Consider the following 18,126-nt stretch of genomic DNA (forward strand, 5'->3'; position numbering starts at 1 on the left):
GCTCTGCCAGTGCACCTTTTGTGTCCTCAGCTTCCCAGAGCCTGGCTGAGGTCTCCAGCTCAACAGAGAGCATTTTTTCCCGTTTGTTGCCAAAATCACTTATTCCTGATGCAAAGCACGCTCACGATGCAGTGCTGCCAGGACGAGTATTTAGAAGTGAGACAGCTTTCCTTTTTAGAAATGCAACACGCTCCTCTTCAACAAGCACAAGGTCTCCCTTGCTAACTGAGACAAATGAGACCTTTGCTAGGTTAGCACACACAAACAGTCCAAGCACGGCAGCAGCCCGTGAGGGTAGTTTACAACTCCCTCGCTCAGCGGTGGCTCTCAGTCAGACCTTTGCAGAAGACCTCACTAATGGAGCTCATGAATCAAATGGCACGCTGTTGCCAGCTGCTTCTGCACGTGCTCTCCCAAATTCTGATGGCTCTCCCTCAACGAGAACAGGTCAACAGGTTCTCACAAGAGGGGTGACGGCAAAACTGTCCACAAACTTTAATGCTAATATCGTTCTGCCTTATGGATCTCAGCTTTCCAAAGTTTCTCCAGATAGCCAAATCGGTAAATTTTTCAAAGGATCAAAGACAGCGGGCCCTGTTTTGGACACAGAAATGATTAGCCCTGGTCTAGCTGCAGTGTCATTAATTACTGCCATTAGAGGCCTTTCGAAAACTGAACCTGCTCTGAGGAATACATCTGCTAGTACTGTCTCTGTGACTGCACATCTGCCACCTGCTAATGCAGAAAATCCGGGCATACCTGCACGTGAAGACAGAAGCGTGAGAGTACCCACTGTTGTAACCCCACATACAGAGTATTCACCACCAAGAGCTTCAGATCAGTCTGATTTTACCTCTGGTCAGGCTCCACATCCAGTTGCTGTGAAGCAGCTCACCTCCGTTGTGCCTTCTGTGCCATCATTTGTTTCCACGACAACAAGGAGAGACAGCCAGAGCTCATCTTTTTCTGGGATTTCAAGTGCAACCTCTGAGAGTAATTTAGATCCCATCAACGCTCCCGAACTCGCAGCTTCAGCTTCGACGTGGACCAAGCCAGTGTTGTTGTCCTCAGATGGCATTAATGTTTCAGTCAAACTGGCAGTAAGAGAAGTTCCTCCAAGCACTTCTCCATTGGAAACTGAGTATTGTGAACTGCATGCAGTTGTTTCAGGCCTGCAAAAGGAAATGACTACAAATAAGCAACCGCTTTCCTCTGCCCCTGCAGCAACACACGCACACACACGCAATGTCTAGTCAAAGCGGTTCAGATTTACCCTTCTCTGGAGCAAAAATGAGCAGTGGTTCAGAATTTGATAGAGATGTGTTTGCACTGAAAACATCCTCTGTCCAGTATTCACCCCTTGCTACCACTCTGCCACTACCCACCACCTTGCAGAAAAAGCATGGAAACATAGCTGAAAACGTTATTAATTTGTTCACCCCTGGGGACAACGCTACCCGTGCACAGGATGAAGCACTGCTCCAGTCACACATGCCTTGTGTTAATGATACAGGCGTTGTCCCCAGCTCTCTAGAATCACAAACAACCAGTGCTGGAAAGATCACTGTGCTCACAAAAACCTTGAGCACAACACCAGTGCTGGCTTTTCACCTCATTGACAACTCGACTCTTTTGGCCAGCTACGAAATCGGTGCTGCCTACGGCGCGCTGCCAGGCAAGGCTGCTCTTCCTGTAACTAAGCCTTTTAGCTCAGCTCTCTTACAGAGTTTTGTTACAGAAGAAGACCTCAGTTCTGGAAGCTTGCCAGAATTTCTTGATAACCAGTTAGAGTCCTCTGGTTATTTGGTTGTGGCTGGTAACATTTCAGCTACATTTAGCGTGGAGGAGTGGGACACAAATGCTCCAAGGCATAGTCTAGTTCCCTTTAGCATATCTAATAAAGCTACCGAGGGCATGCCATTGCAACCCCCTCCCATCAGTCCTCTGCAGTCAGTCATCATAACTTCTGTCCATCCATCACCAACACAACTAACTGCTGCTTTTTTGTCAACAACCAACTTTACCCATTCTGTCATTACAGTGTTATCTGGAGTGTCTTCTGGTGCACTACCTACAGTAGGAACTTCAGAAGCAAAACCACTAACGAGAAAATCATCTCCAGCTTCACCAGTGCCAGCTTCTTCCTTCTTTTCGCTCGGCACTGCCAACACACCTTTGCCATCTGTGATGGCTTTAAACACTCCAGTACTGACACTAACAAAAAACAACACTGCCACAAAACTGACCTCAGTCCTGAGCTCGGTAGGAATACATGCAGATCTTCCTTTTGCTACAGGAAACACAGCTGCATCACCTGTGGACATGACAGCTATGTTTATAACCCCTAAAAGTAGCACTGCCATGGCTTCCACGCTCGCACCCACAGCACACATACCACGACAGATAAAAACAACAGCCACTGACAGCCAGAAATTCCCAAGCTCAGAAATCACCAAAACGTCAACCCCGTATCCGCTGACAATTACAGCAGCTTTGACATCTATTACAGCATCAGCGAAAGCCACTAGGCTTCCCCCTACTCGAACGGAAAACACTTCTGCTCCTCCAGAAACAACAGCAGCAGTGGCTTTCGCTAACATGACAGCAGCTCCTCCCCTGGATTGCCGCCTCTCCTGGAACCTTATGGTTAAAACAGGTACGTGGGGCCACTGAGTTTGCTGAAGGGTCTCTGTTTTGTGCCTAATTGTACCGTTGAATACCAAGTTATTTTCAAATAGATCTTTAAAGTTGTGCAATTCAAAATGGGAGGATTTTGAGCTGTCTGTGTGAACAGCACGACTTCTTATGGCTCTAAGAGTGTTTTTCACAGACAGCTCCTCCTTAATTTTAACAGCTCTAGACTAAGGGGTTCTGGAGAGGTTGCCCAGTCTTCCTATGCGCTCCTTCTGGTGGCATCAGAAGATGCTTGTCTTGAAGATCTGAACAAAGAAGAGTCATAAAAGGGTTTATGAAGCTGTATAAACCTGAATGACACTGAAGGACAATGAAATAAGCAGCTTTTTGATGTAACGTGGTTTTAGTAGCCGATAAATACCTGTATCAGTATGACAGTAGATGCAACCATTTTTTTTTAAGACAGAAGTAGTATGTATACAATATAGGATTGAAAATACATCAGCGCAGCTGTAAAACTCTGCAAATAATAAAAGTTAGTGAAACTGTTAATAAACAAAGTGTACGAATAGCTGTAAAGACAGTTGGCAAACTGAAAGCAGTTGTAGCAGTGAAGGACATTTCTTTGTTGAGCTCTGTGAAGCACCTGTCCCTTACAGAGGCCTGCCTGCCTAGCACCAGCTCAGTCCTCTGGGAGTGCTGCAGCAGTCTATCCACAGGCAATCAAGTGTCATCATACCTCGCTCACGTACAGAAAGGCAGCATTGCAAAGCCTTGCTGTTGCTAAAGAAATTGCAGTTGTTTGTGGAACAGTGGGCCATTGTCATGAGAAGAACAGTGACCTTGGGGACGCTGCTGAGCCCCTGCAGTTCTTACTCCCATTGGAGCTGCTGCAAATCACAGATAGCTTCCTCCGTGATCTTTACCACCCCAACAGAAAAGAATTGAGAAAGCAAACAATAGGATGTTAATGTCTCAAACTAACTCGTAGCTTTTGGTGTTTTGCAGTTCTGTTTCTGAACACAAGGAGGATGATGATCAGCAGGTCCTTCAAGGAGAGCGTGACAAAAGGACTCAACCAAGCGCTGAGACAAGCTTTCAACCAAAATGTCAGCGCTCAGGTAAGCGTGCCTGGCTTGCCTGTGTGATCTCACTGAAACAGCTCTCCCACCAAGAGAAATAATAAACCTTTACACTAAGAGTCAGTGGTGCTTGTGTGGGTGGCTGCAACATTACTGTAAACTGCAAGTTTGGGTGTATTTAATCCCATGGAGACTGTCTGCCTTTGTTTTACCAAGTAGCACCTGGTAACACAGTCCCTCCTGTCAGCATCCGCACCTTATTCCATCACATCCCTAATAAGTGAGTACAAAAAAAAAATCACATGTTGCTTTTAGGCCTTCTGAATCTGAGTGATTTGGCTGTGTCAAAGACAAGTAGCAGGTATCCTGTGGAGAGGTCAGCATTGTAAAGAAGGTGGGGGACTAGATTGTGTCAGGCATTCTGCTTTTGTCTGGTGAGTCTCTGACCTCCCCTCCTGGCTGCTTCCTCACTTGTATGTAATATATAATTATGTCCAAATTCGTTTTGACAGGTGGGTAACACCTGCTCTGGGCTCTAAAAATACAAGGACCGTTCCAAAATTTTTTTCATTTAATTTGACGAAGTAGAAGGGAGAAGTGCAACTTTCTTCTTGATATGTTCCAGGAAACTCCTGCAAACAGCAGTTTCTTCTTCCCCAGCAGTGTAGGAAGGACTCTGGTTTGCAGTCAGGCAAGTGCTGCTGTGCTTAGCAAGATCAATGGCAAGAGCAGGGCTAGTTAATGGGATGTCACTGCTGTCAGTCCACTCCCACTGAAAATGCAGTGCCTGACAAGTCCAATTCCACAGGGATGAAAATCCTGCACAAGGAGAGACTGCGTTTTGTTGAAAATAAATGAGGGAGATACGTTTGTCACTTTCTAGCAACGTTGCATGGAGCTCTGCTGCTGAATGTTAGAGCAGGCTGAAGCTGGTTGCTGGGGTGCTTTTTGTAAAACACGCTCCTGCTTTTGTTAGGCTGAGCCTGAGGCTGTTACATGAGGTGCACTTACCAATAAGGGGGAAAAAAAAAATTACTTTTTGCTCACAGTAGAGGCCATCAGGTTGACTTTTGTCCCCATGCCCTGTGGCTGCAAGTTTTGGTTAATGTTACAGAGTTTAGGAATTATACATTCCTGAGTCTCAAAAGCAGCAATAAAAAACTGTCAGATCTGTTCTCTCACTTTCTGCTAAACCTGACAGAGCCTGCATTTTTCTAATAGAGGAACCCTGGCTGTAACTTAGTTTGGAGGACAAGTTCCGAGGCTTAAACTCTTTGAAAAATAGAGGTTTTCTATGTGGAGTAAAAATCACCTCGTGTTTTTGCTCACAGTGTGTTTGTTCTTGTGGTCTGTCATTTCTACTCGTCAGTGGTAGCTTAGCCATCTCGGGCACTACAGGATAAGCAGCACAGGGGAGTCAGGTGAGACTGAAGAATCAAATATGGGAAACTTTTGGTCTTTCAAACCTAGAACCCCAAACCTGTAATGACAGAAACGTGGACATATTTAGTGAACTTCAGGAATGAAATAGAAGCTGGGTGTTCTCTGAATTCTCTGTATTTTTATACTCAGAAGGAAAAAAACATTCTTTTATCTGTACGTGAATGAAGCCTCAGCCTAAATTGGAGATCTGTGAGTTGCCGTGGTAAGCTCCTTGACCAGCTCTGTATGGCACTGATCCTTTAGACGCATGCAAAAAGCCTGCGAGGGAGCTTTATTTGGAATGAGAGGTCCCATCATACAGCGGTTGAATTGCAAACAAAACGAAAACAAAAATCATTTCCCTGTGTGTTTTAGGTTGAGATCCTGGAGCAATCGAACAACGTGACGGTTGGTTACTACGTTACGCGGGGGAGGCTGGTTTTTATACCAGCTGCTGTAATTGAAAGGCTCATTGCCTACGGGATCAGCAACGCCACGGCAGACGTGAAGCAGCACGTGCTGCATCTTCAGTCCATTGCAACCCTGGCCGCGCCATGGAAGCCGCTCCCTGCGTACCACTTCCAGCTGAAGACAGGTGAGTGAGAGCCTGCCGAGGCTCAGCCTTGTGTGTTTGGCTGGCGGTTCAGTGCAGAAGGGTGATGCTTGTCCTCCCTCTGCTGTCCTGACCCCCTCAGCTTTCCAGCATAACACCACAGCGAGAAGCAGCAGGACAAACTGTGCCTTGGTTTCACCTGCACCATGTCTGTGCTCCCAGTGCCCGCAGGACTGCCAGCAGAGGAGGATGAATGCTGCCTTTCTTTCCTTGCCTTGGCCCTGTAAAACAACATATTCAGTGCAAAGAGACTTCTTGCACGTTCTTATGTATTTATGTGCACATATATATAGCAGTTACATTAAGCATATTTTTCCTAGCACAAACAGAACGAGAAGCAATATTATAATTGATTGTGTCTTGTAAGAGCGAGCGACTTGTGAGATTTAAGAGCATAACACGTTTCAGAATGACCTTCACTTACTGCCTGGGTTTGAATGAACCTGTACACAGTGGACTGGTCTTAGCATCTTACGTATCCATACAGAAACAATCTCCACTTGTTTGTGGAGAGTATCCGCTTTAATAATGCAACTTAATGATTATGTTTCTCTTTAATTAGGGCTAGTTTAGAATGGTCTTACACGGCACTGTTCTCACGTGCTTAATCTGCAAACTGGTTGTTTTGCTGTCAGACATCACAGGGGTTATGCATCTAAGAATATTTTGTCTACACACAAATGCTTTGTTCCTTTTCCAGAGCTGCAGTTTGTGGGTCAAACAGACAATATCCAGTCATGCAGATTTGTTCAGACAATGGAGCAACGGTTACAGAGAGCATTTCAGGATGCTGAAAGAAAGGTTTGGAACACCAGCAACAACCTAACAGTTCAGGTACAGTGTTGCACGCTTTGCAAGTGCCTGTTGCTAAAGTCTCTGGGTTATTCTTTGTTATGTGTGTGCTTGTACTTCAACAAAATGTCTTGGATAGCCACCATGGAAATAAGTTTTTGTTTTCATCTGAAATAAGATCATTTTGTTTATTACAGGAAAATTTATAAATGCATGATTTATAGAAAACTATAACTATTATTTTTGTGAATTTGAATTTTACTTTTTATACATTCTTATCCTTTTAAGAAATAAAGGTTAAGCATTTAAGTGAAATTCAAATAAAAATGAATTGTTAGATATTCTTCCAACTTCATATTTTCAGTGAATATGCAGGCACCTTTTCTGCCTGTTGCTGTTCTCTAGTAGCTCTGTGTTTGCTGAAGTAGGAATTAAAGTACCACAAACTGTTTTACACAGTAATGTTGAGTGAGCTGTGTCTGGTCAATCATTCAAGTTAACATCTCCCCGGTTTGTTGTTTGCTCTTTTTACTTTTATTTTTTAAATTTTTACTGAGCTGAAACGTGACTTCACATTGTTTCTTTACCTCTGTTTCAGATTTTGAATACCTCCAATGTCTCCCAAGCTGTCACTCTGTTTTATGTGGTGAGAAATCAAAGCACAACTTTAAATGGCACCACTTCCAGCAACCTTCTTAATCAGCTGTCAGCTGAGCTAGTGGGTTTCTATCTAACCTACCCACCTCTCACCATTGCAGAATGTAAGTATGTGCTTCTCAACACACACCTCTAAGATTAGCCACCACCAGGCTTTTACAGGCACTATAAGCTTTGTCATGAAGCTCACAGACTGTATATTTTTTCCTGACTAATTCTTTTTTTTTAACTTTGCTTTAAAAAAAAAAAATAAGAAGAAAGAGGGGAATTTGGAGTATTTCTTTTGCTTTGGTTCAATGTCTACTTCAGCTGTTAGAAACACTGTCAGATAATTTAAAAACAGCACATGTATGCTGCCATTAATATATATTCATAAAAAGCCAGTGATGACTTCCAGACAAAGTAAAATGTAGTTTTATATGAAACAAAACTCAGTCTTCGTACTTCGCTGTTTCACAGGGCCTCGGTATAGCACGTAAAGTTGATCTTCAGCCTAGCTCTTTACTATTTGAAAGACCAAGCCCCCAGTACTTGGTCCAGTAACATAACTCGTTAGCATGCTTTGAATGCCAGCATGTTTGGGTAGTGGGTGAGTTCTGCCTACATAGCTCCTTTTGGAAAGTCATCTGTGCATTTGCTGAGCTTCATACCCAGTTTCCAGTGTGGTCTTAGCACTTGAGTTTAAATGATTCACTTGCATTTCCACTCTTATGAAGAGTCAGAGGTACAGAAAGCTAAAGGAAGTCGTACGTCTGGGTAGCCTGGATGGTATATGTGCTCACTGACACTTTGTGTGCTCATTTCTTTAAAAAGAATAAAGAGATTAGAAATTTCATTATGGTGATTTCTGTTTAATCTGCTTGCGATATTCAGGTTGTGAAATTAAACTTGCTGTGGTGACAGGTTATCCATTCACTGGAAGAGATCAGTGTTCAAGGGAAGTGAGAAGAGACAGAGATGTAATGGGTACATTTGTTCATGGCAATGGACCCAGGTTAAGTGAGGGCAGGTTTCAGCTGATCTCACAGTGTGTAAACCTTCAGGAGATACTTGTTAAATTTGATGTACTGTGCTCAAATACCAGTAAAGATCTGGTAGCCATCAAATTCACTGATAAGGCTATATCATTAACAGCGTAGTTTGTCATTTCTAATTTCACAAGCATTGAAATAATTGAGCGTATGAGGATAGAGCCAAACATGCCTTCAGGATCAGAACACTGAGCTGAGCGGATTTGTAGCTTCAAGTAAAATTAGCAAAGTGCTTGTTCATTTTCTGATTCTACGAACCAGAACCAGACTGCAGAAAAGTGAGCACTGGGGAAAGTACAAGTTGCCAGTATGACCAGTATGGCTTATTTACAAGCAGCCCAGCTGCAGAGTAATCATCTTGTGTAGTTCTTCATTAGGTACTCGCCCAATGAGCAGTCCTCTGTCTGGGGGGTGTGTGATCCCTCTCCAGTGCAAGGAGGGCAGAAATCACAGCTAACTCTGGTAGTTATGAAAATCCTTGAGAAAGAAGGAAGAAATATTCTTGAGATGTTACCTATCCACATCAGATGCTTGCAGACAAATGCCTGTAGGTGAAACTGCCTGGTGGTGAGTTCTTCTGCTGCACTGGTGCACTTCAGAATCAGACTTTCCATTCCAAGAAAGGGGCATCTCTGGGTTAGCCTGTGTTTTCACCAGTTCTTTCCACAAGCAAGGGGAAGTAGAAGGGAGGCTGTTGATGAATGTTGTGTGCAGGGAGCTAGGAAGGGCTGTGGACCATTCATCATGAGACAGACTCCTTCCTGTTTGTAACTTGCAAGTGAGCCTGTCAGAGTGCCCTGCGTGCAGGACTTGTCCTCACAGGGCATGCAGGAGTACAAGGAGTAAGTCCTAGGAAACGTTGATGATGCCTGTGCTTGGGTTATTATTATTATTTTGTCTCCAGAATGGGCAAAAGGCTTATGGTGCTTTTTGTAAGAGCAGTATAGGCATGTGCTCAGTAGTCAGGAGCTGTAGAAGACATTGGGCACGTATGAAGAGTCTTGTGTAGTACTGCAGTTCTCTGCCGATCCCCATACACGATGAACTGACACAACAGAGCCTTTAGCGAGTGCTCCTGTGACAAGTAATGGCTTATAGCTCATTCTGGAGTTCTGGGTTTTATTCCCAGTGCAGCAGGTACACAGCAAATGCACGAAAGTATTTATGGCTTTGAGATTGATGGCATGCGTTGTGAAAATGTTTACTTTGGGAAGTGTTTTATGCTTATCCACGTGGCGGTGCAGTGGCTTCAGTTCATCAAATATATATTGTTGTCATTTTCAGACCACACAATTTCCTCCTAGACTCTGGTGGCTCCTCCCGAGCCCTTGCAGTCTATCATGGAAATGCGCAGCTCAGGACTCCCAGTGAAATTCCTTCTGAAAAGCACTTACTGTGCATTATCAGATGTTGTTCTCTGTTTACTATTTCAAACCACTTTGGAGTTTAAAAACCAAGGTAACTAAATAGCAGTGTATCAACATGGGAAGCACGAATATTTTCTGAACTAAGTACCAGATATTAATGCTTTCCACTTTGCATAAATCTATTGAAAAAACGCTGATGTGTATAATGAATTAGTAGCGTATTAAACTTTACAGCCTAATGCACTTTGGAGATTAAAAACCTCGCAAAAGGCATCAAAATTGCAAACATCAGTCTCTCACAGCTGTAAGCACATATGCTAGTAATACCTGCATGCTTTTAATGTGCCTGCACCCTCACTTCAGGGTGTTTTCACAGTTCTACCAATCTCGTTTATAATTCATGTGAAACTGAACTTAGGTTGGTGGAAGCTGGCACTTGTTTATTTTATTTAATACTATTTTATGATGAAATTGTGGTCTGGCTTAAGTAGGATGAACTCACAAGAAGCATGGTGGAAAGTCCTCTTGTTTTCCACCAGCTGATTCCTCGCATGGAGAAAGCAGCAGAGATGTATGTAACACAGAGACATGCATATCATGTATCATCTTCAGTAATGGGCAACACTTAGCATTGCCTCAGAAAATGTACTAGACCGTATTTCAGCAGCAGAAGATACATATTCTGTGTGGTACAGGACCTATACTACACTCCTTGCCCTTTTCCAGACAGAAGAGAAACTGTAATCCTGAAAATGATGCCTTGAGATCTCTTCCTGGGCTGGATAGTACTGTCCTTTGTACTACAATGCTCATAGAAAAGCCGTAGTTCAAACTTATTTATCAGTGTCTGATGAACCATATTGTTTAAGGACATGGTAGGATGTTGCAATGTTCTGAAATAATGTCAACTTTTATTTTAAAGCTTTGGAGTATCCAAACCTTGATGTCTCAGAGTCAACTAGAGACTACTGGGTGATCACAGGTACTTTTTAATCTTCCTTGCACTTGAGAGAACAATTTTTAGTGTTTAATTATATAAGCACATCTATGCAGTAATTTTATACAAAATAAATAACTGTCCACTGACCGTTTCTGTTGCATTCAGCTGGGCAAATGTATTTTAAGTTACTCTTGGACATAACTGTGAGTTGTCACCTTAAGCGCAGGAATCTCCTGCATTCAACACATGCCTCAAAATTTATGCCATTTTGGGGTTTAAGCATTTACAAGCGCAGCATTGTCTTTTCAGCGATTTAAAACACAGGGTTTTTGTTTGTTTGTTTCTGGGATTTAGATTTAAATCTGAAAACAAAAGAGGCTTGTAGATATTACGCAGGAAGAAAGGTGATCTGTTAAACCAAGGAAAGTTTGTTATCGTTTGTTGACTGTGTCTGGGTCCAGGAATTCTTGCATCTTCCACCTGAAGCATTAAACGTATAACTTCGTGTTTACAGGAAAAAAAAGGTGCAGGCAATGCTACTAAGTTTCAAAATCCTTGCTTTATCACAATCATGTCACTCGTATCACACTGTCGTTCAGAATCGTTTTGACTTTAGAAGTGCTGACTGGGCAAGAGGGAGGAGACCCCTTTTCCCCAACACCATCGAGTCAGTAGATACAAGAGTGTTATCATTGTGTTTAATGCTCAGGAGAGCAAAGGATAAGAAATGTGACATGAAATGGCTTGGATTCTGTAGTCTTCTTCCAATATCCAGTGTGACTTGGTGGTTTCTGTTACATCTATTCCTAATTTTGAGGTTAAAAGTAAATACATGAAGAGCCTGTCATCCTCTGAAGTACGGCTCCCCCCACGTGGACCCCATGAACCTGATACTCTATTTCCTGCCTTCGTGCACTTACTGTAATGGAATACTGTTGGTATTACAATACAAACAGTGTTGTTAAAAAAAAAAAAAGATGTTCCCAAATGAATTTTTAAATAATATTGAGAAATCATACACATGTGTGAACTAAATTAGCATGCTGTATTTGAACTATGTAAATTCAGTGTATGTTTTATTTTACATCCATTAGCACTTACGAAATGTCTGTTCAGTGCTCTCAAACAAGTAATATTTTTTTCCAAACAGTTGTACAAAATTCTAACTGCAGGTTTCAAAACTGCTGGATAAAAAAAAAATAAAAATAAGTGTTGTTTAGTTAACAACACTTTTAGTTAACTACTGTTCCTCTGACAAGCATCAAATCAGACAGCTCTCAAACAGGTTTTCACTGACTTTTTACATGGGAGATTACAGATTAGGTGCTTTTGTAAGACCTTTTGGTAAATTAAAAGCTTAAGAATGTTTTTGGAGGATTTTATTCTCTGAAACATCCTTGGCATTACCTGAGAAGCACAGTGCAGTGACTGAGACAGAAGCACAGTATATCCCTGCTGGGAATCGTCGAGAGGGCAGAACTCTACTGAAAGAGTTTCCAGTTATTTTCCTTCTAATCTAGCTGGTCCCTGGCAAACAGCCCTGCAAACCACGTGTTACTTAACCTGTCGGTGTAAGATGTGCTGATGTTTGCTTTTCTCCATTCCCACAGTTATACAAGGGGTTGATATTGCGTTGCTGGGACTGAACAACCAGAGCTTTGCACGACTGATGGAGCAGCGCCTGGCCCCGCTGTTCATGATGTCCCATCAGCAAGGAAGGCGATTTAAACGTGCCACCACCGTGGGCAGCTACACTGTGCAGGTGGTTGATGCAACATCAGTTACACCTAGACATGTTTTGGAAAGGGCTTTGTTTGGATGCACACAGCCTGAATTTGTGCGGAAAACTCGAACCGGGTTGAGGTTTCCTGCCTTTTTTCATCAACACTAAAGCAGTGAATGCAATATGCATGGTGTTACTAATGAATTCCTTTTTCTAAAGTCAGCCATGTTTTCATGCCTCTCATCTTCTAAAAGCTGTCATTAGTTAATCAGTGTCAATAAATATTTTGCCTTCGGTTCCTGTGAAGATAAATACAATATACATATTTTATCAAAAAGTCTTATATTGGAAATAATGAATAGTTCTGACTTTTTGTTCTTAAGGGGTAAAAAAAGAAGTTTCCTAGCTCTTCCATCAATAAAGGCAGAACTTTTTTCTTTTTGTTGAAAAAATGTATGAAGCAGTCCTTATACATGGTTAGTCATCAAATTATATGTCCATAGATCACATTATGAAGCAGAGAGAATTTATTAATCATCTTTCCCTTATGTGGCAACATTTCCCATTCATTTATTTGAAACAACGTTATTTTGCTTTCTTACTAACTTAGCCAATTAATGTTAGTTGTAGGAGATTCAAAGAGGGTCTCTTTTCCAAAATGCATCACAAGTTACTACTTTTTCCTTTTGTTGTGTGTTATTTTTCAATAACCACTTATTATGAGATGTAAAAACAAATTACCACTTTTCTTATTTGCCCACAATTCTGTGTATTTTCCCAATTAAAGAATTTTTAAAAGAAATACATTGTTATTTATGGGAATCGTGAACCTTTTAAAATTCTCTGTGAAAATATGACATATTTTGGGCTTCAACATAACGGAGAAGAATCTCAAAAAAAAAAAAAAAAAAGGTAGAGGTACAATTTTAAAATTCTGCTGGTGTTCTGCTGAATAAAATTGAGAAAACGTGGTTCTTTTTATTGGTAGCCTGGGATCAAAAATAATGAATGTAGCAGTAAAATGTGAGGGAATTTTTGAACTGCAATGTGCTGGTAAAGTGTAGCTTTCAACATTAGGACCGATTTTAAGAATTCCCTCTTTACAGAGGACTCTAATGCCCTTTCCTTTTTTTTTACTGCATGCTTTTCCTCGTATAGGAGTATACATTAGGATTATGTTTAAGGATTTTTATGAAGGCAGTCAGTCCTCACTAATTTTAATACACTGGGATGTGGTGAGAGGAAGCTCTGCTCCTCTGAGGCTATTTGCGTGGCGCTTACGCTTACACTGGGTCTGACAGACTGTGTGCACTGCCTTAAGGTAGCTTCTTGCTGGTTTTCTGATGATACGATACAACTGAAATTAATTTCTTTCTCTCTTTTTTTTTTTTTTTTTGGAAAGATGGTTAAAATCCAACGAATTCCAGGACCCAAGGAGCCAGCGGAACTGACGTACTATACTTTATATAATGGCAAACCTTTGCTGGGCACTGCAGCTGCCAAAATTCTGAGTACTGTTGACTCCCAGCGAATGGCCTTGACGTTAGGTTATGTGATTCAAGTTCAAGCTGATCGTAAGAGTCCTTTTGAAATTTCTCTGTTTTATTTAAATAACAGTTTAATGTGTGAATTGATGTCTTTAACAATCTCTCCACTTTTCCAAGATGTTTATCCAGGTGGAATTAAAGTTATAATTTGGGTTTCCATACTGGGTCTCCTTACTGGCTAAAAAGTGTATAAAATGGGACTTCCAGGGTCCATTATTTCAGCCATCTCTTCTGCCTAGAGGAGCAGTGATACTGAAATAATTGCACGTAATGGTGATAGGAAAAGAAGGAACCACTGTAATAAGTAATTGATGTATCATCCATAAGTATATGATTGAGTTAGAATACTTAAGTACGATATCATTTCCAGGGAGTGCACAATATTGTACCTGATTCTTGATTTGATTACGGTCTGTAATTGACTTTGACTGGACTAAAACCCCAGATCTCCATTCCTGTCTTCATAAAGTCTGGCATTTAAATTCCAAACTAATTTGTTTTCAATTACAGTATTTCTTAGTGTTGTTTTTACTAAAATAGCTGTAGGAAATGTATAGCAGCTTTATAACTCTTCATGCAGTTTTATGATCCATATGGGTATTTAGATAATTATATGACAGCTGATGATGATGATCTAACTTTGTGTTTCCATGGTCTGAGAAGGCAGCCTCATTCAACTGCATGTTTTCATACAAGTTAAACATGCATAGAATATTATAAACAAAACTTACAGAAATTGAAATTACGGCCTTGGTTAACTGAGATTGTGAAGCCAGAGTATTTGAAATGTAGGAAGTAGAACTACCTTTATACCTTTTTAGAGAAAAAAAAATCAATTTGTTTCATTTTAGACACAGTGTTTGTAGTCTGCCTTTGTATTCCCAAAGAAAATACTTTGTGTGCATTTCATTTTTACTCATTATAATTTCTGTTATAGCAGAATGAAAAGCTCTGTACCAAAATGCAGTAAGAAAGGACATCTACCCTCAGGAGCTTGTAGTCTGGTTAGACAAGACAGATGAGTAATAACAAAAAATATAGATGTTACCATTCCCTAAGTGAGGGACTGAGCTATAGCAAAATGAAAGGCTTGTTTCGAAATCCACCGACATCCTGTTGAGTAGCATGAATTGTGGATTGACTTATTCAAGGTCACATTGCAAGCCAGTAACTGAACTAAAGATGCAAACTAGGACTCCAAAATGTCTGTCCTCTTAGTCATAAGGCCATTGTTTCTTCTGAGTTCTCTCCAAAGAATAGTTATGATTTTTCAAAAATTGTTTTCTGCTTATGCAACAGCAGTCTGTGATTATTGCTATGCTTATTGTTGTCTGATGAAATTCAGATTCTCTTTCCTTCCCCACAGCCCTTTCATTGCCAAACTACATGTCCAGGGTCATTAATTTAGAATTATATAAGCTCATTGAGAAGTGAACCTTGAAAGGTTACTTAATCCTGGGGTTTCGTGTGGGTTTTAGAGAGTCTCTAAGCATGCAATTGCTGTTAGGTACCTAACGGTGCTATTCCTGCCTAGCCCAATATTGTATTGGCTCTGCAAGAAGTTGCAGATATACAAAGAAAAGGGACTCAACCTTCAAAAGGACTTTCAGCTGGCTTTCATAGCTGCTGCTGAGCAAGATGGTGTGCATTCAAAGTCTGATCCTGAGAGATGCTGTGTGCCTCTGACAGCTAATAAGTGCAATGACATTTGAAAGCACTAATCCTCAAGGAAGTAGGAAAGGCTGTTGTACATTGGTTTGTTCACAATTGCCTATCCATGCCAGTAACCTGTAGCACAGGAAAATAAAGAGAGAAGGTGTGTTGAAGTCCACAAAATATTTCAGTGAAGCACACACAGAATCATAAGGAGATTATCTGGTGTTTGTCCAGAAAGAAATGTAATGAGAACTGAGGTTGTGTCACAGGAGGATCGTTTATGTGTGTACGAGTTGAGCATGCATACTAAGGGACTTTATTCTGATGAAAAGGAGTCTAAAACATTTAAGCACCACTGCATTTCTGAAATGTACCCTTTTCCTCATGCCATTATTAATATACCTGCAAATAGCTCTTTCCAACCTCATCCCTTCTCTTCCTTCAGAAATAATGGATTCATTTTGACCTTAACTATGACAAAGTATTTCTAGAGCACAAGAGAAGCATTTTCTTATTGCCTATTGATGTCAGTAATAACAGTTAGTGTTCTTAACTTCACTGTCTCAAAGCTGAGCCAATTTATTCTTGCTGAGCCTGCAAGTCTGTGACATGAGGTATGGACTCCCTGTGTACACTTTCAACACACATGCTATCGTGCTATCTTACTATAAGCTGGTTTTGTTTTGAAAAGTATTTAAGGATGTATTAATTGCATCTTTTTTTTTTGTGTGTGTGTATGTCTGTGCTTATTCTGTAAATTAATATTTGAGTATTGGGAGCTGATGGCTAGTTTTGCAGCTGGCTATAACTAACTAAAGAAGAGAACTCAGATATTTGTGAATTGAACAGTATGATACATTTTTTAAATTTAATTAATATGAAGGCATAGCTAGGTTACTAACAATCCTTTTATACTAATTATTATAGGCAGCTGAAGATACTGTTGGAAGCAACTTGAATCTTTCATTTACATGGTAAAACTTACCTGTTTTTGCAATTTTCTATAGCTGTGGTGAAGAACCCACCAAACAACCTGTGGATCATTGCAGCAGTGCTGGCTCCCATTGCTGTGGTTACGGTTATCATCATTATTATTACGGCAGTTCTGTGCAGGAAAAACAAGAATGACTTCAAACCGGACACCATGATGAACCTGCCTCAAAGAGCTAAAGTGAGTGACTGATCTCCAGATCCAAGACACCCCTTTGCTTTCTGAAGTTTTAACTCATTCTCTGCTAGATGCAAGTGAAGGGTATTTGGAATTCAAGTGGTCACAGCTCACAGGTTGGGTCTTTGGATTTGTCTGTTCTTGATACCTCTGGTCAGAGCAATTACCCTTCTGTTCTACTCATCAGATTACTTCACAGCTTGACATTTGCTGGGTGACAGAGTAGCTGCTACACAGTGATGGAAAGCACTTTGTCATTTGGGCTAAGTAGGCTATAATCAGGACAGTTGCTTCCTTCACGAAGCTGGTGTGCAGATTAGGACATGGAATATCACACCCAGGTCTTGTCAGCAGCATTTCTGCCTTAGAATATCATTCTCAGACCTGTGGCCTGAGCTGCTTCTATGCGCTGTGCGTGGCAACAGTTGAAGTTGTGGGCTTTGGCAGTAGTTCAGACCTGGTCTTAGTCAGAAGTGCTCCATCCAGCTGGTAATTCAGAGATATTTTTTTTTTTAATTCTTCAGAAAATTTCTCTGAATGCTATTTCCCTTTTAGATGGTCTGAACTTTCTAATTTATTTGTGGATATTGTTGATTGGGTTCAAACAATGAAATCTTCCTTAAACTTACTAGCCTAATATAAGGATATATATATATATATATATATTTCAAATCAAATACATTTCCAGTTTGATTATCTAGCAGAAATATGTTACAGAATAGTATTTTGTTTCTGTAATGAAAAAGTCTGCCTTTGCAACGTTGCTCTTAGACAGGGCCAGCCGAAGTTAGGAGTCTGTATCCACAGAGTGTGTGTATTTGTCGTACTGTTCCTTCACCCTTTGAGTTGGCTTTGTTCTTTTTCATTGGCATGGGATTGAAGTGAATTTTTGTTTCATTTGTTTGCTAATGCTGCAGACAGCAGGCTTATTGTGATTTCAACTTCACTGCTGCTAGTGCTGAAAAATGTAAATTGGAGGGGGAGCTGAAGGATGCATATGACAGGTCTTTTCTCCTAAGCTTAGCTTAGTTGCAGATGGGTACAGCTGGTGCCAGCTGGAAAAAGACATTTTTATCCAAAATGATACAGAAAAGACATTTTCATTCATTTACAGTGTGCTCATCTACTTATCTGACATTATCAAACTAGTGTTAAGACTAGATCTGAAAAACTGAAACAAGTAATATTGCAAATGTGGCAAAAATTAATACCACTGCAGTGATATCACATAATGGCCCATTGAAATGTCTAAAATACAGATCCTACTTTATTAGGGGTTACTGCAAATACCGTGCAACATTTAATTCTTCTTATATGCAGTCTTATTACCAGCTGACATGCAAAATGAAACTACATACGTACATTGTTTTGAGCTGGCCATCATTATGGGATGCTGTGCAGTGGAACAAAGTTGCTATTAAAGAACAAAAAAAACCATCAACAACAAAAGACTGCTGGCAGAGGTTACAGCAAAGAACTTGAAAGTGTTTTAGG

At 40.8% G+C, this 18,126-nt stretch overlaps 1 protein-coding gene across 1 annotated transcript in view; it reads left to right on the plus strand.

Annotated features, from left to right (window-relative positions):
* Positions 1-18,126, plus strand: part of KIAA1549L (KIAA1549 like) — a 100,624-nt gene that overhangs the window by 37,073 nt on the left and 45,425 nt on the right. Inside the window, exons 3-11 of the mRNA XM_032188561.1 lie at positions 2,042-2,656; positions 3,643-3,755; positions 5,514-5,733; positions 6,452-6,585; positions 7,142-7,304; positions 10,521-10,580; positions 12,149-12,300; positions 13,664-13,835; positions 16,472-16,635. Coding sequence (XP_032044452.1) covers positions 2,042-2,656; positions 3,643-3,755; positions 5,514-5,733; positions 6,452-6,585; positions 7,142-7,304; positions 10,521-10,580; positions 12,149-12,300; positions 13,664-13,835; positions 16,472-16,635 — 1,793 coding nt within the window. The remainder of the gene's footprint in view (positions 1-2,041; positions 2,657-3,642; positions 3,756-5,513; positions 5,734-6,451; positions 6,586-7,141; positions 7,305-10,520; positions 10,581-12,148; positions 12,301-13,663; positions 13,836-16,471; positions 16,636-18,126) is intronic.

Source organism: Aythya fuligula, chromosome 5 (assembly GCF_009819795.1).
Source record: "Aythya fuligula isolate bAytFul2 chromosome 5, bAytFul2.pri, whole genome shotgun sequence".
Classification (NCBI taxonomy): domain Eukaryota; kingdom Metazoa; phylum Chordata; class Aves; order Anseriformes; family Anatidae; genus Aythya; species Aythya fuligula.